Below are 22,683 nucleotides of genomic sequence, written 5' to 3'. Positions count from 1 at the left end.
CGGACCACTGACTCTCTCTTCATGTAGGGATTGACCGAATATTATAATTTAAGTTGCTTCTATATTGCATCCAAAAGAATATTTAGATATATTTAAATATTCAAAAAGGTGTAAAACATTTTTTTACTTTCATTTCGGTGTGTTCTTGTGATTGGCTAAAAGAAGGGAGATATCTGATTGGTTGCTGATCATTCCCTGTTTAAAAAAAGGCATTTGTGTGTCGAGCCAAGTCAGAGGAGTTTCAAAGTTCACACACAAATGCAGTGAAGTTCACAGACCGCAAGCAGTTTGTAAATCAAGATATATGTGTGTGTGCATCAGAAATACATTTCTGAATCTTGTCCTCTGCATTTGTGAATCTTGAGTGCATTTGCAAATGTTGTTTGCATTTCTGAATTGTGTGTGTATTTCTGAATTTTGTGTGCATTTCTGAATTTTGTATGCATTTGTGAATGTTCTGTGCTTTTAAAATTTTGTGTGTGCATTTGTAAATTTTGTGCGCATTTGTGTGTCCTGTGTGTATTTATGAATCATGTGTGTGTGCATGTATGAATCCTGTGTGTGCATATGTGAATGTAGTGTGTGCATTTATCTTTATTGAGACTCTTATGGCTTATCGATTGCATATCGATTGCCTCTTAGTTTCTCAGCAGCCAAGTGAAAACAGATTATTTAGTAGATGTATAATGGTTGAATAAATGGAGGACAGGGAAAGGACATGTGCGTGTCTGACGTGAGCATGTCGGCATCTAATTGTCTTTATAAAGAGCGGAGAAATCAATACAGAGTTCAATAAATAGTGGATTGTAGGTATCTATTTTTTTTCTTTAATATGTGATGCTTTATCTCAGTCTTGGAGAAGGGCATCACCACTTCACATCAGACAGCTGAATTAATTGAAGAATTAACCTGTCTGACATGAAGGTGCTCTACTGTCAAAATCTGGCATGGGATCAAGATTATAATCGTTGGCCTGATTCCCATTGCCGAACACTGAGAGGGCATGTTTTTCTGCTGTGTGTGGAGCTGTAATGCTTAACTTGCATTTGAGGTTGTATTGGATATGGAGTTTAAGACTTGTGAAGTAGACAAAGTGTGTCCTCACAGTGTCCTCATTGCTTTCTCTCTCAGCTCACTTCAGCAGTTGTTCATCTGCATATTCTTGATCTCGACTTTGGGCAACTTATGTGTGTAAAGACCAAGCCTCAGGTAGTTCAAATCACATTAGCATAGATGGAAAGCACTCTAACCCAATTTAGTGAACCAGCATAGTGTTCAGATGTTTCGACTTTTGGCAAAAACGAAACGCTAGTGGTGACGGTTTTTACTAATGTGGTGACAACAGTTGGCTGTGGTCCACGCCTGGTGGACGGTATTGGAGATGCACCGCACAGAGATGATCTTTTATGCTCTCTACATGACTGAATACCCTCCTTGGAGCGAAAACTGTCTTATTTACCATTTACTCGGGCTGTGTTTTAATGGCATGAGCGTTTTGAGCATTCAAATTCTGTTGATTAGGTTAGCACTTCCCGTAAGAGAGCTGGAAAACATACCACTTGAGCTCCATAAAATAGCTATTAGTATGAATCTCCTCTGAGTCCACGAGGTTGTCTAAGGCGTTTCCCTCACAGGAAATGAATTGAGATGTAGCAGTTCAAAAGTAGCCTACTTCTGACACATGGCAATCATGTGTCTGGCCCAAATAATCGAGCCTGGGACTCCAGGGGTTTATGGAGTTGTTGATTTATCACATATGCCTTCATGATTCACAGTTTTGATTGATCTTCTGTGCCGAATGCTCATTTGAACTCATTTTGTTCGCCTTTGTTCTTTTTAAATACAGCACACTTGAGCTGATACATTGTTGATGCTGAATATTAGCCACGGTGTGTTATAATGAGATACATCTTCAGGCAGTGCCGAGGAGTGATTCTCTCCACTGTGGATGATATTTGCAATGCATGTACTGTGAAAAGTAATGCCGAGATCAAGTTGAAACTTGTGCCTACATGCACACATAAATTATAGTGGAATATCTCGTTCGTTATAAGTGTGTTCAATGTCTATTGTATGTGCTGCTTTCCACAGGCCACTTTGAATTAGCGCTGTGTTATTTCAAGTCTTGAGAATGAGGTCTAACCTGTGATTAAACCAAGACTTGGCTTAATCAAAACATCTCATCCACCCTTTTAATCATTCCTTGTATATTGTCACAATATTTGTACGAGGTGTTTGGATTGCACAACCGAGAGGCTGCAATCAAGTCATTGATTGGAGAATGGTCAGTGTCCTGCACCAAGATGAAGAGGCTTACACCAACTTTGTTCTGGATTCATATTTTGCAACAAAAACAGATGCAATGCACAGATAATATATTTGAGGGAGAGTGTGTGATCCCTCTTCTGCCTGGGTCTCCTTAAAAACAATTTCAGCACTATCTTGTTTTAAATAACTCTTAAACATTGAATTAAAAATAATATTAATTTTTTTGCATTGTATTCATATATTTGTCACATGTACAGGTGCATCTCAAAAAATTAGAATATCCTGGTAAAGTTCTTTATTTTTTTTAATTTAATACAAATAAGCAAACTTTCTTATATTCTAGATTCATTGCACACAAACTGAAATATTTCAAGAGTTTTTTATCTTAATTCTGATGGTTATGAATTAAATCTTAGGAAAAATTTTAAATTGAGTATCTCAAAAAAGTTGAATATTTTCTCAGATATCAATCAAAACATTTTTTACAAAAACAGGAATGTTCAAGATCTCCAAAGCAGGTTTCCAAATGCAGCGTGGCATTGAGGTGATCAAACTGTGGCACTGCTGAGGCGTTACTGAAGCCCAGGTTACTTTGATAGTGGCCTTCAACTTCTCTGTATTGTTTGTCAGATGTTACTTATTCTCCTTTTCACAATACCCCATAGGTTCTCTGTGAGGTTCAGGTCAGGTTAGATGGCTGGCCAATAAAGCACAGTAATATCATGGTCCAATATCATGGTTGAAAGTGGTTTTGGCACTGTGGGCAGGTGCTAAAGTCCTGCTGCAAAATGAAATCAGCATCTCCATTAAGCTTGTCAGCAGATGGCAGCATAAAGTGCTCCAAAATCTCCTGTTAGATGGCTGCATTGACTTTGGACTTGATAAAACACAATGGACCGACACCAGCGGACATCTCGGCACCCAAATCATCACTGACTTCAGAAACCCCACACTGGACTTGTGGACTTGGATTGTGTCTCTCTGGTCTTCCTCCAGACCTTGATTTCTAAATTAAATGCTAAATTTACTTTCATTTAAAAAGAGGACTTTGGACCAGCGAGCAACAGTCAAGTTGTTTTTCTCCTTACCCCAGGTGAAATGCTTCTGACATTTTTTTCTGGTTCAGGAGTGGCTTGGTTCTAGGAATGTGACAGCTGTAGTCCTCTTCCTGAAGACGTTTGAGTGTGGTGACTCTTGATGTGCTGACTCCGGCTTCAGTCCACTCCTTGTGAAGCTCTCCCAAGTTCTTGAATCTTCCCTGACAATCTTCCCAAGGCTGTGGTCATCCCTGTTGCTTGCGTTTTTCTTCCAGTCAACTTTCTATGAATATATTTTGATACAGCACTCTGTGAACAGCCAGCTCTTTCAGCAATGACCTTCTGTGGCTTACACTCCTTGTGGAGGGTGTTGATGATTGTCTTCTGGACAACTGTCAAGTCAATGGTTTTTCCCATAATTTTGGTTGCATGTTCTAACCCAAGTGGTACCCAGTATTTATACTCAAAATGAATCAAACTAATCAAGCTCAAAATGGAATATTCTAATTTTTTGAGATGCCTAACTTTTTCATTTTCCTAAGCTGTAAGTCGTAACCATCAGAATAAATAAAAAAATACTCTTGAAATACTTAAGTTTGTGTGCAATTAATCTAGAATACAAGAAAGTTTGCTATTTTAAATTAAATTACAAAAAATAAAGACCTTTTTCATGATATTCAAATTTTTTGAGATGCACCCGTATGTTTCTCTTTAGTTCCTGTCTGCCCTTATTTGGTTCAGTTCCTGTTCTCATTTAGTTAATCATCATTCATTCAGATCACCTGTGTTATAGTATTCATCTTGTTTACATCTTAATTTGTCTGTCCGAATAAGCCCTCAGTTCCCTTTCAGTCGGTCACTCTCGATGCCATATCGGTGACCGGTGCAAAATGGGAAGCGATATCCCATTTTGCGTCGGTCACCGACGTGGCGTCTCCGTTCCCTCCTTCAGGGAACGAGGGTTAGCATACGTAACAGAGACGTTTCTGTCCATACTTTGTGCTGGATTAATGTTATTTTTTAATAGTCAATGTGTCTTGATGTTTATTGAAAACACCTTCTAGGTCTACTCCTTATTTGTGCGCCATTACTATAACCACAACCACATGACAATATTCTTGCTTTATTTTTATAAATAGTTAAATTGTGTTTTGTTTTATTGTGTTTTGCTTTGTTGTAGTGTGTGTTTGTGTTGTTTTCTTGTATTGTATTTTGCTTTTTTTGTATTTGGTGTTTTATTGTGTTATGTTGTATTGTATTTCGCTTTTGTTTGTTTGTGTTTTCTTTGTTTTATGTTGTTGTTTTGTTGTATCGTATTGTTTTTTTTTTTTGTGCTCTTATTTTTCTGTTTTGCTTCTGTTTTTGTGGCATTTGTTGTGTTTTGGTTTTTGTTTTAGTTTGTCATGTAGTTCATTTATTTATTTTGTAGTGGTGTGTTAACTTTTGTTGTGTTTGCTGTGATGTTCTGATGTTTTTTTCTTTGTTTCTTTTTTGTATTGTTTTCTTTTGTTAATTTTATTTTTTGCTTTTTTTTTGTTTATTTCATAAACTGATGTTTTTTAACACCCCCCCCCCCCTTTTTTTTTTTTTGCAATACAAATGAACAGTGTTTGTCATACCACTACAGTACACTAAATTATGAAAACTGACCATTATCCTTCCACAGTCCCCAGAAATGTCACCTACAGTTTTTAGGAAGAACTTTTATTGTTCACTATTTTATCAGTCACATCACTTCACTTTTGCTCTAACCTTGTCAATGAATTGACTCACTTTGAATCACGCAGATGCACCTTAAAGATACTGTGTGTCCAGAGCGTTTGACTCTAAATTAGTTATCTGATTATTTTGTTGCTGGAGGTGTCTTAGCACCAAGCAGCATTTCCTGTGGAATCCTCCAGGCCCACTCCACAGCTGACTGCATGCAGGTGTTTTAATAATGCATGATTCCCCATCTCGAGAGATCCTCGTTTGATACAAACTCTCCTTCCTCACGAGCTGCTCCGTATGCCATTGAAATTGCTCATCTGAGACGACTACTGTAGGCCCGAGAAAACTCACCAGGGCTCGATAATGATGGAATGATTTTGTATAATAACACATAACAAATGAAGAAGATCCTCTCATGCTTAGTTAGCAGTTCACTAAGTAGGTTTTTTTTTGTCTGTTTTTTCAGAATATGACCCAGATTTCATTGTTAGCTTATCACTGATTGTACTTTAATCATCTTGTTGATTGACTGTGTTTTTTTTTTTTTGTGTTTTTTTTGCAGAAACACTGATGTTTTTATGTCTTAAGCATTGTCTGATATGTTTACGGATTCATCTTGGCCATGGGAAATTATGTAGCCTAGAGTGTCTGATTCAGGTTTGCACACGATAGGACAATCATAATGTTGTTTCATCTCTTTGGACAGGAAGTGCCAAGACCCTCGTTGTGTTTAATGAAAATGGAGATGCCCCTGGACGCTACGACATCTATCAGTATCAGATGACAAACAGGTCGGCGGAGTACAGAATCATCGGCCACTGGACGGATCAGCTGCATTTAAATGTAAGGAGTTCATCTACATTTCTTTTCAAGTGTACTTAAATGTTAGAGGCTGCCTGTAAAATAGTTACTTGCTTTGATAATAATGATTATGATGTAGTTGACTGTCAAATTGTTTATTGCAATTGCATTGTACAATTAGTGGTGTTGAATTAACACCTGTAATTCGGAATACATTTTAGCTCCATAGGTGTGAAATTAATTGTGTACTGTATGTGCTGGCATTGATGATTTAAGGCCGTAATGTATAGAAATTTTTTGCTCAGATTGTTGTTCAGATTTGCCCTGATTTAAAGTCTTGAGAGGTCAACACTAGAACATTTGAGTTGACAGATTTCATAAAATAGGGAAGTATATGATGGTCACAGACTCCGAATGTATCAAAGTCTCTTTAATATCTAAAATCTTTGAAACGCTTCTCGGGCATGCAAGTGCAACTCCTATCTCTTTGAATGAAGACATATCAAGTTCTCCAAAACTGTTTACTAAGCTAAATTTTATATTTGAAATCACCAAAGAAATCTGACAACAGCTGTGTCATAAATGTTGTTTCTTTTGCTCAAATAGTGTTATAAAAAGCATATTTTTCAGGCTAGATCAGCCAGTGCGTATGCGCAGTCGTAAGCGCATCTCAAAATGCTGACTGTTTCTATAGCAACCAGGACTTCTAACGGCAGCTGCGGTGATGCGCTAACTTTACCGATTAGCGATTGGCTCTTTCATTCAGAAGGCGGGATTTCCTGAAGTCTTTGAATGTATCTAGTCAGAGAATATCTAACATGTTTGATATTTTAAACCGATTTTATAACACATTTTGTTTTCAGTTGTCATGCATCTCTTAGCAACAAGGTGCACATTTAAAACAATTTTAAAGTCTGGTAGTGTGTTTTTCCAGCGTTTACAAAGTCGTAAAGTGTATGATGCATAGCATTTTAAAATCTGTTCAGATTTTAAAAGTCATGTTATGTATTCCAGCCTTTATACTACTGTGTAAAAGTTTGGGGTCAGTTTCAGTTTCTGTAACTGTTTTTAACATTGATAAAAAATATGAAATATTTATTGTGCCGCAAATTAGCATATTAGAATGATTTCTGAAGGATCATGTGACACGGAAGACTGAAAGTTAATCTGAAAAATATTCAACTAGAAAACAATTCTTTTAAAATGTAATATGATTTTGCAATATTACTGTTTTCACTGTATAAGAATAAGAAATATAATATTCTTAAATATTAAATAATCATAAAAACCACACATTTTTGAATAGTAGTGTATATTATATTATACAAATATTTATATTAAACAAATAAAATTAATTAACAGTTTGACTTATGTTCTGATTTTGTTTTATTTTCTCTGTCAAACAGGTCATTCCTACTACTGTTGACAAATATTCCATCTTTATATCTTTAATAATAATTAATGTTACTTTCATAATATGTTCCTTTGTTAAATTTGTTTTATTTTATTTTACCAAACAAATCAATTTGAAGGAATCTGAAAATAAAACTTATACATTATGACATTTCCCAGAATAACTCTGACGTTGTTTGTCATCAGATGAATGCCATGCAGTGGGCGAGTGGGGACTCATTTGTGCCGGCGTCTGTATGCAGCCTGCCCTGTCAGACTGGCGAGAGGAAGAAGGTTGTGAAGGGGGTGCTGTGCTGCTGGCACTGCGAGCGATGCGAGGGCTACCATTACCAGGCCAGCGAGTTCACGTGCCAGCTTTGCCCGTATGAGCAACGACCAGATCAAAACCGCACAGGCTGCCAGCCAATCCCCATCATTAAGCTGGAGTGGCACTCGCCGTGGGCTGTAGCACCCGTCTCCATCGCCATCCTTGGAATTCTTGCCACAACCTTTGTGGTGGTGACTTTTGTGCGTCACAACGACACACCAATCGTACGGGCCTCTGGCAGGGAAATGAGTTACGTGCTGCTAACGGGAATTTTCCTATGCTACTTCACCACGTTTCCCATGATAGCGGCACCTGGATTGGCTGTCTGCTCCTTCCGCAGGATCTTTCTGGGTTTGGGCATGTGTTTCAGCTACGCCGCCTTGCTCACCAAGACCAACCGCATCCATCGGATCTTTGAGCAGGGCAAGAGGTCGGTCGCGGCGCCTCGGTTCATCAGCCCTGCCTCCCAGCTAGTCATTACCTTCAGCCTCATCTCGTTTCAGTTAATGGGGGTGTTTGTGTGGTTCGTGGCTGACCCGCCGCACACCTTTGTGGATTACGGCGAGCAGCGCACACAGGACCCTGAAAACGCACGCGGGGTGCTCAAGTGTGACATCTCGGACCTGTCACTCATCTGCTCACTGGGCTATAGCATCCTTTTGATGGTCACGTGCACTGTTTACGCAATCAAGACCAGAGGAGTGCCGGAGACCTTCAATGAGGCCAAGCCCATTGGATTTACCATGTACACCACCTGCATCATCTGGCTGGCCTTCATTCCCATCTTCTTTGGGACCGCACAATCTGCAGAGCGGGTAAGTCACAAACGTTCAAAAGCATTTTTTTTTTTTTTTGCTTTTCTTTTGAATGTTTTTGAAGTCTCTTGTTGCTCACCAAGGCTGCAATTTTCTTTTATCAAAATACAGTAAAATCTTTAATATTTGGAAATTTAAAATAGCTGTTCTCTATTTTAATATATTTTAAAAAGTAATCTATTTCTGTGATGCAAAGCTGAATTTTCAGCATCATTACTCCAGTTTTCAGTCACATGATCCTTCTGTATATATATATATATATATATATATATATGTATATATATATATATATAATCTGGATTCTTTGAATAGAAAAATCTTCATTTTAAATATGAATCTTTTTGAACATAATAAATATATTTACTGTTATTTCAATGCATCCTTGCTGAATAGAAGTATTCATTTCTTTAAAAAAGTAACTAATTAACATAGCAATGCCATGAACTTTGCTATAGTAGTGTGACAGTAGTTCAGCTTTTGAGTAACAAGCTGAGAAGCAGTGATAAAACACAGAACTATTTTTATATTATATTATATTATATTATTGAACTGTCCTTCTATGTGGAGTTTTGAAAGTCCAATTCTCTCTATTGAATCAGTTATATATTATACAGACGAGTTGCTTATACAGTGCAGTGCATATTATACAGTGCAGGTGCATCTGTATACAGCATTTTATAATATATATTGCTATTGTCATTACTGTCATTATTTTTCGTTGCATACCTCTCTCTTATTTTTGTGGCAACATCATGAATTCAACAGATGAGGATCGTCTACATCATCTCCTCATTGATACTCCGTCAGTACACAGTAAAGAGATGCTTCATTATCAGATAAATGGAGATGATCAAACTTGACCCAGAGTAGAATACAGAATAGTTCTGCTGCTGTTAATGGGCCACGAATAGAATGTGCTTCCTCTGTTGGACCGGGCCAATGTGGGTCTTATAGTGTTGATGACTTCAGTGGTGGTCTGCAAACTGTAGACTGAACCCTGTTCTTTCTGCATCAGGAAGTATTTCTGTCAAGTGCTCTTTAGTGCTGCCAAAAGAAGCCAGGATTAAAAGCACAGTCTTCTCTGCATGTATAATATCTGTGCCTACAAAGATTTGCTGTCAGATATTAATGCCAAGTGTTATGTTAAAGGACAACTTGTGCAAAAACTGAGGATTGAAAGCAATTCCTATTAAGAATTCATCTTGAAGCTCGATAACATGATTTTCTCAAGATATAACATCTGGAGATGGAGTCGAACTTGGAGACCTAACTGCTTTCTGTGAGGCATGGATATATATATATATATATATATATATATATATATATATATATATATATATATATATATATATATATATATATACACACATGTACACACACACACACATACATATTTGTTTTTGTGAAAAGTGGGGACATCCCATAGGCGTAATTGTTTTTATACTGTACAAACTGTATATTCTATGGCCCTACACCAACCCTACACCTAACCCTAACCCTCACAGGAAACTTTGTATAATATAAACGTTTTGAAAAATGGGGACATGGGTTATGTCCTCATAAGTCACCTTCTCCTTGTAATAGCTGTGTCATACTCATGTCATTGTCATACCCATGTCATACAGAGTTGAGTCCTGGAATGTCACAAAAACAAGAGCACACACACACACCCATTCATTTTTTATAGTCTTTATTTATAGTTTACCATGACATTTATATAAAGAATCTTGAAAAATAACCGTTCTCATCTCAACTATTGAACTTTATTGAACGATAGGACATTTCCAAGCATTCTTTCATTTCATGATTGTGTGTTTGGGTTTACAACATTTAGTAACCTTACACTTTTAATAACCTGTATTTTTAGACACCATTGCTGCAATGTTCTAAATCTACCACTGAGCAGCTAGAGAACAGATTTTTGAAGGCAACATACCTGTTAAAAGCCTGTCATATCGAATCCAGTTGTTCATGGAGCACTGAATTAGCTCTTGGAGCAATTCAATGTTGTAATTAGCAAAAGGGATTTGAAACACACTGACATTGAACAAACTGCCATTTTCCCACTTAAAATGTCCCCAGCATGTGACATTCATGAGACTCATTACAATAGATTATCCCTTGGATAGTTTCCCTTGCGAGCAAAATACCTGCCAATCAACTCAATGGTCTGTAATCCATTGTGCCAACCCAGGGGGGCGGGGTTTCATATTTTATTGAAGCATCCCTGGGCGCCGCCATTGGCTAGCAGACCCCCACCTGCTATTAGCATTCCATTGACTTCCATTCATTTTGCCGTCATTTTGACAGTGAATAACTTTACATCTGAGGCGTTTAAAGACTCCATTTGTACATTCATTATTTATAAAGAAACACGAAAATGGATAAAAGGCTCCTTTACCTTGTATCCTACGTTATGGTCCCGTAGAAGCAGCTTTTGTAAAAATAGGCTAACGATTGTGTCATAACCAACGACTCTCTGTCGCACAGTAGAGAAATTACCGTATGGACAGGAGGAGAAGCTCGCAGGCAATCTTTTACTGTCTATGAGGCTATCTGGGGGACGTGGAGGCATAAAGTCAAGGGAGAAGCCCACAGAGAGTCCATATAAGTAACAGGACAAAATTATTCAACAACGTCTGCAAGATTCAGTGGGTAATTCAGATTTCTCTTGGCACAGCGATTAGAAGACTTACAATTGTCAGACAGGTTGCTCACGTGACATCTACGTCATCAAGCTCAGTTTGAGTCTGCGCAGTACACTCGACCACCAGGAAGTGCGTGCTTCTAATTGACTTCACTTGTCTCTGTTGAATTCAATGGGGTCGCTGTGTCCATTTCTTTTACCGTCTATGTGCCAATCTCTTGAAAATGACTAGAGGGGGTCAGCGTTCAAATCCACCTCAATATGTGTTTTGTATGCAGCAAGTGCTGAACCTTTAGGTATCTCCTTTTTTTATCCTTGACACTAGAGAGCGTACAATATTTTAGTATGAAATCAAAGTTAATAATTGGCTCAGAGCATGTCATAGGGCAGACTTGAACCTTGGTTATTCGCATGAGCACCAAGACGCAATGCATCTGGACTGCATCACCCTATTAACATTTAGATTGTTTCTTTAAAGGAATAGTTAACCGAAAATGAAATTTTCCTGATTATTTACTCACCCCCAAGCCAACAAAGAGGTGCATGACTTTCATTCTTCAGCCAAAGAGGTATTAATATTAATATCATTTACATAATTCACATGACCCCTGCAGATAAATTATGTTCTTCTCCAGTGAAACGATCAGTAATTTTTCAGAAAAAAAAAAAAACAAATAATAATTATTATTTTATAAATATATATTCTCGCCTTTGTCCAGCTCAGTTTAGTTTATCGCCTCTCACATTTTGGGGAGGTCATGCATGATATAGGCGGCAACATCATTTACAGGGAGAACATGCAAAGACTACATATTGAGATAATTAAAATATAAATTAAAACTTAAATATCAAGGTGTGGTCACAGTTGGTGCTGTTCTGTGAATTTTCACAGGCAAAATACAGCAGGAACAATGCAATATTAAATAGTACAATACAATTACAATAGTAAATATTTCTCTCCGCATTGACCAACTGAAAGCTGCTTGGTTTAAAAGTTACTTTCTTAGGGGTACGTGTACACAAAAACAATATATTAAAAATGGCACCAACAAAACGTTTGTTCGTTTTTCTTTTAAGTTTTACGCACAGGCGACAATGTTGTCAAAACACAAATACATCTAAAAATCTGTAATATATATGCATAAATAAAGTCCTGTAATCTGCCATTTCTTTTTTTATTTGTCAAGTACTTGTGTATATATAAAGCATAGTAATACACGTGCATGATGTCAGTGTTTTCACAAATGGGTTTTTATTTTCTCAAGATATACTATATATATACGATAACTGCATAGTTGTAAAAAAAAATGTGCTCTTTTTGAATAAGGCTCCCAAAATGCTCTGAGTGAGAGCTTACTGCTGCAGCTAATTTTTTCATATTTCCTGTCTCTCAACCAAGGTTGTTGAGACTATTCTCCAAATCCAGAGCTCCCTCTACAAGGAAACTGTATGCCCTGAAGTGGAAGCTTTTTTACTTCTAGGTGCGGAGACCTCCAGCTCGACCCAGTTTACTGCCCAATTGGTACAGTGCTCGAGTTCCTGTAGGCCCGATACTCTGCAGGGTTGACCAACTTAGCCTTTAAAGTCTACGGGTGGCAAGTCAGTAGCCAGACACCCCCTAGTTATATGTTTCCTCCACAGTGCGCTGAGGCAGGCCTCTGTCCAGAGAAGCTTATTCTAGGCAGTGGATCAGGATGCTTTTTCATAGTCTCGAGTCCTCTGATCTTCCCTCTGCTTTAGGGGTCAGATGAATATGGACCTACCCGCTGTCATCGCCACTCCTGGCTCCTTTCTCTAGCCTCATCTGTGCTCTTCCACTCTAGGCAGGGATTTGTAAGGCTGGACAAGTGGGCATACTGGTTCCCAAAGCGTTTTCAGATGCAGCTCGAGTTCCTGATGGGGAACGTCTCCAGGGTACCTATGTAACCATGATTCCCAGAGGGAACGAGACGATGCTGCATCTCAGTGCCATACTTCCAGCATTCCTGTGAGTGCTTGCTTCATTCCTAGACACCGGTTCCACCGCACATGCTTTTATAGCTTTCTGGTCGCAACATCACCCGCCCATGACGTCTCACCCATCTATTGGACTGATGTTTTGGACTATTTCTGATGCAGCCTCTTGTTCCCTCCGGGAAACATGGTTACATACGTAACCTGGAGATGTTTTTCATTGAGCTAAAGTATAATTTAACCTGATTTTACATAATGTTTTAGATAAGCAAAATAAGCAAATCAAGCTTTTAAGCCGATATATAGTACAAAATGTCAGCTCTCAGCTTTTCCAGTGTTTAATTATCATCTGCTGGATAGCATATCTCATTCAGATTAGCATAAGTGAGTTATGATAAGCTATTTTTACTCAAGTGAGGTGGCTTCAAATACACAAGGGATTAGCAGCGCTGCAGAATTTAGCATAAAATCACTCTAGCATTCATTTTGAGAAACAAACACTATGAAAACAAATGTTGTGGTAAACGGCTGGCCCTCAGGGTGGTGTTCAATTAAAACTTACGTATAAAAGGGGAAATTGTTTCCCTCAGATCAGACCATTTTTCATTCCTCCATATGACAAGAGAGTCCAAATGGAATCCAGCGTATTTCCCGTTTCTCTTATCTCTCCCGGGCTTCATTCTTTCACCCTCACCGATGTTAAAAAGATTATTGCAATGAGCAACCGCAATATGATGACACAGATATAAGTATTTTATTGAGGCATGTCTTTCTTATTCACATCTCCTCACTCCGTGCTCATTAAAACTCTGAAAAGTTTCTCTACAACTGCATGGCATGTAATTTGAACCTTGTGCGCGCCTCCTCATTTCTACTAATTTTCTGCATTACCGGTCCCATTTCTTGTGCATTTCTTCATTGAAGGGAACTGATTGTACATTAGCATTGAGTTTGCTTGTGTTAAATGTCCTGGAGTGAGTGAAGGGACTATACCAGTTGTTTTTTTCTGTCAGTACCCTCACTTTGCATTGCGGTACAGTTGAATAGGGGGGAACAGATGAAAAGATGAGGAAAGGATGCCTGCCGGGGGTAAGTTAGATGGAGTTAGATGAGTCATCTGCAGTTTTACAGAGATTTTGAATGAGTTCCAGTTTATATACAGTATACTGTAGTTGGTTGTGTTTATTCGTTCACCGCTCACATGCTGTGGCATTGATTTTTAAACCACTTAAGCCCCCCAAAGATCTTTAGTTAAATGGAGTTTACTGCTTCGTATGTTTTTTTGATAGTATGTTTTCTCTTATCTCCTGCTGTTTTAATGCTTCTGACTGACACTGTGAATTACAATAGGCACAAAATAATATAAAAACACTTCAGAATACAGTACACTATAAGGATATGCAGTATATCCTTGATGTATTTGGGCAAAGTTTTTTGCAGATATAAAATTAAGCAGCATTCATTATATTTTAATGTTTTTCTGTGGAGACTGCAAGGCTTTGATTTTATGCACCTGTTAGTAATGGGTGTAGCTAAAATAAATTAGCATTTATTAATTTGGCAAGTGTTTTTATCCACAGCGACAAACAAAATGAGGAATACTTTGATAAAGTGTTTCTTCCTAGTGGTGCGCTAACATGGGTGAGACACTGTAAGAAACAGGATGGTATAAGAAAGGAGAATTTTTTTTTCAAGAGTCAAGCCCAAAATGGCAACACTGCCTTATTGATTCTTAGTCAAAAATTAAATGGATGAAATGGAACAACGACAACAAACTACTGGAGATGGCAACAATAACAGATGCCTACGTTGACAACACACTGTGTGAGGGGGTTGAAAGATAAACGCAGCATTTTTATTGCTCATAATAAGGCAATGCGACTGACTGTAGAAGCATTTACTTCAATGCTGAAGTATTCTTTGGGCTTAAAGGAACACTCCTCTATATGAAGGCTAATTTTCCAACTCCCCTAGAGTTAAACAGATGTGTTATACCGTTTTCGAATCCATAGCCTTTTTTTTTTTTTAATAGTGGAGTGTTCCTTTAAGAAAGAGTAGACTTTTTTTATGCAGCTAGCACAATGCTAATGTGGTAGACCAAAGCTTGCTAATGGTTTACTGAAAACACAAAGAGAGGAAACTGTTTAACTGAACCATTTTTAGCTTCTAGAATCTTCTCAGTTTGTTTCTGCTACACTGTATGATGTGATACACAGTATATGAAGCCCCTAAGGGGACATAGTAATGAGAAAATAATGAGATGAAAGGAAAAATTATATTTCAATGTTTTTGAGTGTTCTCTCCAGAAAATGTTGTGTTCCTCTAAGAACTTTTCCATTCCTCCGAGAACCTTCGTTCCCTTAAAAAAAACTTTTGCGCTACCCCAAAAAGCATTTGGTTGTCTTGCCAAACCTTTGCGACCCTCTGAGAAACTTTGCATTTCACTAACAAATCTTTTTTGATGGAAATAATATGAACAGAGATTATGCTATTGCGAGGAAACGATGTTTCTTGGGGGAATGCAATACTTTTGCAAGTGAACTCAAAAGCATTGAAATATCATTTTTCCTCCAGTCTCATATTCTTTCCATCACCACGTCCCCTTAGGGGCTTCATAGTTATATGACATTTGACATCACATGAAAAAATATCAAAGTCTTTTTGAAAGCAAGTCATTCAGCAGCCATTTAAACAACATCATCAGGCAGCTAGTCCCCCCCCAAAATCTGCTGCTTTAGCTTATATTTTACATGGATGACACTGTTGAAAAGGCCATCTTAAACCAAAGTTACTTTGCTGGTCTTAGCTGGTTTAGGATGATCACAGAGCTTGGCCAAGCTGGTTTGGCTGGTGTTCAGCCAATTTAGCTGGTCGTCAAGATAGTCTCCACATCTGAACATCCGAAAAGTTGCCAAAACCCCTTTAAAACCAGCCATCAGACTTTTTTTAGCAGAGGGTCAAGCTAAAATACATAACCATTCTAGAGTCTTAGGGCAGTCATGGCCTAATGGTTAGAGAGTCGGACTTGTAACCCAAAGCTTGTGGATTTGACTGTCAGTACTGACAGGGATTGTAGGTGGGGTGACTGAATATCCACTGCTCTCTACCTTTTAGAATTACAACTGGTGAGGTGAGACCCTTGAGCAAAGCACCAAACCCCCAACTACTCTCTGGGCTCCGCAGCAATATGGCTGCCCACTGCTCTGGGTGTGTGTGTGTTCACTACTGTGTGTGTGCACTTGGATGGGTTAAATGCAGAGCACAAATTCTGAGTATGTGTCACCATATTTGGCCACACGTCACTTCACTTTTTTCTTCACATTAGAAGAAATACTAGAGAATATACAACTCCTTTGCTTGCTTTAATTAAAATGCATGTATTCCTTTGCCAATGCTGGTACAGTATGTGTCACTCCTTCTACTGTCTGGCAGTATGGAGACTTGAACAAAAGAGTGGTAGCAGGGTCACAAGGTTAGACCTGAATTAAATTACAACTCAAAGGAAGATTCAGCGAGTACTGTGCACAGTCAAATGTCCTTGACAGGATGGCAGCGCTCTGTTGTCTTGGAGAGACAGTACATGAAATCCTCTGCTGGTGTGTTTACCTCTTTGCCCACATCAGTACTAAGCAGTACAGTTAATGTGATTTCAGTCTCATATAAGTAGTAGTAACCACCTCCTGTGGCGCTCTAGATTCTCCTTCCCTGACCTAAACTCTTACGCTCATTCATTCTAAGCACCCCATTCCTCTTAATAAAAACATGAAGAGCTTTATCATCTGCTTCACCCACAGCAGGCATATGTTATCATTTACTGCTCATTAGCTTACTGATCACTCGCACCCAAGATAAGGAAAGCAGTAATATATTTGTAATTTATCCAACTTAAAGATGTGGGCAAGGATGAATCGACATCTTACTGTAAATTGTCTTGCTCGGGGCATGTGGTTACATCCTAGGTTCACATTTTGTGAATTTGTAAACATTAGCATTATTGAAATCAGATTTGACTGGAGTGTGCCAAAATGGAGACAGACCTGATCTTGAGGTACATAATTCATCACTTGTTATCTACATTAGCATAGAACAAATCCCTAACCCAAATTTCTTGCACAACTCTTCTCGTTTTTTTTTTTTTTTTAATTAAGAAAATAAGAAGTAGAAGTTAAGAATATTTGTAATGTTTAATTTATTCAACCATAGGACCTGAGGGTTTGCTCTTTTAACTAAAACTAACCATGTAGCGCTAAAAACAACCAACTAACACTAAAAACAATTGCCTAACAAATATAGAGCAGTAAGCAAATAAAACATTAGTTTTGCAGTAGTGGCAAATGTGCACAAGCACCACTCATGTTTTCTTTAAAAGGATGTAAGAAGTCTAGTTACTGTGGCCTTGGTTACATGAGTAAAAGAAGAAAGTCACATCAGAGGTGGAGAAAGTTATTTCACTTTGATGAAAGATTAAGAAACTTTTTTAGTTTTTTCTTTAGAGTAGCTCAGGGACCTTTATAAGAAAGAAAATGTGCGTGTGTTACATTAAAACATTTGTCGCCAGTACGGCAGTGCTGTTTTGTTCAGTTTTTTACCCATACTCTAACCACTGATATCACCCTCTTCTCTTCTCCAGATGTACATTCAGACGGCCACACTGACCGTCTCTCTGAGCCTGAGTGCATCCGTGTCTCTGGGGATGCTCTACATGCCCAAAGTCTACATCATTATTTTGCACCCCGAACAGAACGTGCCCAAACACAAGCGCAGTTTTAAGGCCCTCGTCACCGCTGCCACCATGACAAACAAGCTCAGTCAGTTGGCCAGTGAACGGCCCAATGGAGAGGTGAAAACCGAACTCTGCGAGAGTGTGGACAATAGCAGTGAGTACAGTTTTCTTCTCTATCACGCACACCGTTCATGTTAATATGGCACAGATATTTTTTTCTTGGTATATAAAAAAAATTAAGATTCTTTATTCAAATTAATTTTGATATTTTTAAAAGTCAGAATTCATAAAGATGGGGAAAAATTTAAAGAAATACATTTTTGTAAAGAAAACCTTTTGGCTTAATATTTTATTATCAGCGGTTCTCTTTGACTCCAGACTCTTCATTGTCCACAAGATATTAAAAGATCCAACACTCCTAGTTTATGGAAATTATATTTCATGATTCCAGATGAGCTGAATGTACTTCAAGGTTTCCACTTGAATGAATGACTTTAAATGACTTTAATCATTCATAATTGACTGGATTAGGATTTTGTTCTTAAAAGATAAATCAATAAATACAGTTTTTCACTCATAATTTCTACCTGGTAAAATATTTTAGAGCTTGTCATGAGTTTTAATCATTTTTCAAATTTACTTGACCCTGGTTATTCAAAAAAAAAAAATATTCAAATATTTTGACTTTTCCCCCCTCAATCTGGATCAACCACTGTCTCAGATATACATACATACGTTTATTTTTATAAATTATATATTTTGAATTCAAAATACAGAATGACAATGTAAAATATAAATGCTATTTTAACTAGATCATTCATATATTTATGTAGTAAGTAATGTATCAATGGTGCACTTCCCTAAAAACTTTTATATTTATGAATTAATAATTCAACAAACTTGTAAATATACTTTTATTTTGAAATATTTTATCTACAAATGTAAATATTTATGAAAATATATGTACACGCTAGTATTCAACCTCAAAAGTGTTATTACTTAGATGGTTACATTATATTATATTTTTCAAAGTCAAGAGTCATTTACAAAAAAAAAAAAAAAAAAAAAATAGATTTAGTTTTTATTCTTTTCTCTTATATGTCATTGACCCACATATATATTTAACAATATAAACAGTATTTTGACCAAAAATGTAATTTTTGGTTGAACTGTTCCTTTAATTCTGGCTAAGCTATGCATGATCTTTGTGCTAATGAACTGATAACGTTAATTGTTCTACAGTACAATGTTTTCATTGCTTACTCTCTTTGGTATTTATCTTGTCATCTGGAGCTTTTTGTTGTGAGGAAATGGAGCAGATAAGGTTGCATTCACTTGAGTTTCATAATTCATTAGCTATGCCGCCTGCGTTATCTGACGCAAACACTAGACGGCACATTAATGGCTTGGTTCACATCACATATCAAATTATGTCTGAGGGAGTCTGAATTACTGACTGCAAGCTCATGGCAACCGACTGTATTTCAGCAGCCAATGTGGTGTTGAAGGTGCAATAGCTGATTTTTTTGTTATACTGGTTGAAAGTCTCCTCACATCCCGATAGCAATCATAACATTAAGTGGTTTAAATTTATTTATCTGTATTTTTATATTCTGTGGAAGGCGTGGGACCAAGAAATGTATGTCCAATCAAAATGCTCAGTCCGAGCATTTTAAAAAGCTTTCCTACCTGCCTGTCAACGTATGTTTCTGCATACCTCTGTGCACATTGTTCGCACAGAAAACGTCATTAGTGCATTCATGCACGCTGTGCAGACAGAGCTAGAATGGCAGACAAACATCAACAACCCGGTCTTCCTTTTTGGTATTGTAGTACTTTTAAAGTTTTCTCGCTGGTTAATGACACATGATGTAGACCAGTGGTTCCCAATTCCAGTGCTCGTTCACATATTTCACATGTCTCGCTTAGTTAACACACTCGATTCAGATGACCAAATCGAGCTACGTGAATGAACTGTGTTCCAATCGATATGATCCCTACACGGAGTTCATTGGTCCCTACTCCCTGAGCAAGGGTTTACTTCATTTTGGAACATGGACTGGAATTGGGAGCTGTTGATGTAGCCTGTTGTAGTAATGTTGTCCCTGGTATTCTGGTCTGTGAGCATAAATGCGTTCAGGGGGCGTGTCTTTGGACAGAGATTGCAGGGAGGCTGGGATGTTCGCTTTCAGTGCTATCAGGCTAATGCTAGCATTTTCCAAGATCTCCTATTGTACCTTTAACTTTTACATGAGGGATCATTAATTGGGGCAAAAGCAGCATGCGCAGGTCCACATCTCTGTAAAAATGTACGCAAATGTTCAGACCCTCACTAATGTGCCGTGACGCTTCTGCTAGGGCTCTAACACTGGCCAGTTCATTATAAGAGTAAAATGTGCCATGTAATAAATCAGCAGAGAAATCCCATTTGGAGGACAAATGGTTTTGGTGTTTCTCAGTATGTTTAATTCATGTACTGTAAATGCTGCTTTATTCTGTCCATGTTAGTGAACAAAATTGAAATATTCTAATATGTGTTGTTGTCAGTGAGTTATGAACAGGTACTGAATTAATCATTAGTAGCAATATGATTAGGAACAACTTCAGGATTTTAATTTTTTGGTTCACCCAAATATGACCAAAAATCAGCATGATATTGTTCAAAAACCCTGAACTTTCTTTCTTGCGTGAAACACAAAGGCGAAAGTTTGAATAATGTGCTCTCATTTTATGAAGTTTCACTAAATGGGAACCAGAGATTTCAAGCTTAACAAATGCACCATAAAAGCTGTCCATATTACTAGTACAGTCCTAGTCATGTGGCAGCATTTTACATTAACAGAAATGAATCTGTCTTTTTTTGTGAGCTGCTATCTGCTGTGACCAAATCAGTGAGTTGAATTAAAAAACTCATTCAGAATGAGATAAATTAATAATTCAGAGTGGTTTCATTAACTGGTTCAAACAATGCATTGAAAAAGATTCAAAAGAACAATTTGTCCATGAAGTTTTTGTCACACAAAGCTGTCAGAAGACTTGAAATGTATTTTATGACTCATGGGCCAGTTGTACAAATTTTGCTTAAAAAAAAAATCATTTTAGAATGCCTGACAGCCATAGTTCTCATTCACTTTTTACTAATATTGTCAAAAGTGGCTAAGATATTCTTCAAAAAAATCTACTTTTTGAAAAAAGAAATTCATTTGGATTTGTGACAACATGAGGGTGAACGGTGCCAGAAGTTACAGGTGTATATTTTCTTTTTAGAAAATTGAGTGAATAATGTCTAAAATAAGTGTTCATTTAAATTTTATTTAATTGCCATAAATCATATTTTTAGAATGACTTCTCGAGAATGACGTGTCACATCCCATTTTCTTTTACAATTGTCCCTGCCTACTTTTAAATGAAAGCAAGAGAAAAATAATTTTCAATCCATGAAATGAAGTGGAAAAATATATATATTTTGATGATCAAACTGAATTAACTCAGCACATCACAATTCTTTCATCTCTTTCAGTGATTTTGTGTTTTCTTGTTTACGATACACAGCTGTCTTTTTTAACTGGCTATTTGCTTTTTCAGCACCATCCACAAAAACAACCTATGTCAGCTACACCAATCATGCCATATGAGTGCACATCCAGAAAATGGTTTGGCATGGATCTGGCTGGCTCCGACAAAACAGGATCCAATGACTGAAATCCAAGCATGAGACATCAGTGTTGTTTGTGGACAAGAGGATGGACTCTTGGACTTTTTTTTCTGGATATTTCATAAGAAAGCCTAGGCAGCCATCCAAAAAAAGGAGACGAAAGCTGGCATTTACGTGGGCAGCCAATAAACAGGACCCTGGCAAAAGGGTAAGAAAATACTGAGTTTAAAGAAACAGAACAATTATTGGAGTCGGACATGTTACATGTTGTTCTAATTGTAAGTATTTTGTGGATGTGAAAATTTTTCATTCTTGTCCCACAGTGTCAGACCGGCATTGGAAAATGCGTTTGTCTCTTGTATTGGCTACTCTGGTCTGTAATCTTGGGTTGTGAGTGTGCAAATGCCATGGTTGAAGCATGCCAATTCATTTTTTTTATACAAATAATTTATTTATAATAAAGGAATGTTTTTGAAATGTGGAGGGTTCTTGGGTGTTTGGATGTAATTTCTAAAAGGGGGTTTTCATAGCAATGCGACAGAAGAACCATCTTTGGTTCCCAAAGAACCTTTCAGTGAAAAGTTATTTTCTTAGTGTGAAAATATTTTAAAGTTTGAGAACCTTTTTCTACTATAAAGACTCTTTTGTACGTTGGAAAGATTCCATGGATGTTAAACGTGCTTCATGGAACCATCAATGGCAGTAAAGAACAATTAATTTTAATAGTGTAGGGCTTTAACTAAAGATTTTTTTGATGAACGATAAATTGTTGATTATCTGTCATTTTTTTTTAATTATTTATTTAAAAGCTAAATTTAACAAATATTTCATTCAAATATTTTAGTCAGCATTATTGTGCTTAATTTCTATGTTGCACCCTGTCAGTAATCAGTAATGGAATTCATTGTTGATTGTTTAAATCTTATGTTGTATCTGATTTTATCAATTCATTTTCATTAGGCATTAGAAATGTAAAAAATACTCTAAAATCTCATTTGCATATGTGCATATTCAAATTTTGTGCATCTTGATGTAATGTAAATAACATAAAACAGCATTGTTTTTTTATGTCTAACAGCACTTTTTTCTCCCATAACACATTGTTTCAGCAGGCTTGGAATATTGCATTTCGCAATATGTTATTTATTTATTATTTAAGCTGGACATTGATGACTGCTTTTATTGTAAAAGAGCAGCAGCGACGTTCTTTAAAATAGTAAGTTAGTAATATGGATTTGGAAATGTAAATAATAACAAAATTAGAATATTATCTGAGTTAATTAATTCTACAGTTTGTAGAAGAATATTTGTCATACATGTGTTTTTTGTTCAGGAGAGTCTAGACATTTCCAGG

At 37.1% G+C, this 22,683-nt stretch overlaps 1 protein-coding gene across 1 annotated transcript in view; it reads left to right on the top strand.

Annotated features, from left to right (window-relative positions):
- Positions 1-22,329, top strand: part of LOC113066985 (metabotropic glutamate receptor 8-like) — a 140,357-nt gene extending 118,028 nt beyond the window's left edge. The window contains exons 8-11 of the mRNA XM_026239153.1: positions 5,722-5,858; positions 7,416-8,351; positions 17,582-17,828; positions 21,260-22,329. Of these exons, the coding sequence (XP_026094938.1) occupies positions 5,722-5,858; positions 7,416-8,351; positions 17,582-17,828; positions 21,260-21,309 (1,370 nt within the window). The 3' untranslated portion in view covers positions 21,310-22,329. The remainder of the gene's footprint in view (positions 1-5,721; positions 5,859-7,415; positions 8,352-17,581; positions 17,829-21,259) is intronic.
- The last annotated feature ends 354 nt before the right edge of the window (positions 22,330-22,683 follow it).

This window comes from Carassius auratus, chromosome 50 (assembly GCF_003368295.1).
Source record: "Carassius auratus strain Wakin chromosome 50, ASM336829v1, whole genome shotgun sequence".
NCBI classification, from domain to species: Eukaryota; Metazoa; Chordata; class Actinopteri; order Cypriniformes; family Cyprinidae; genus Carassius; species Carassius auratus.
This window is presented reverse-complemented; position numbering and strand designations above follow the sequence as displayed.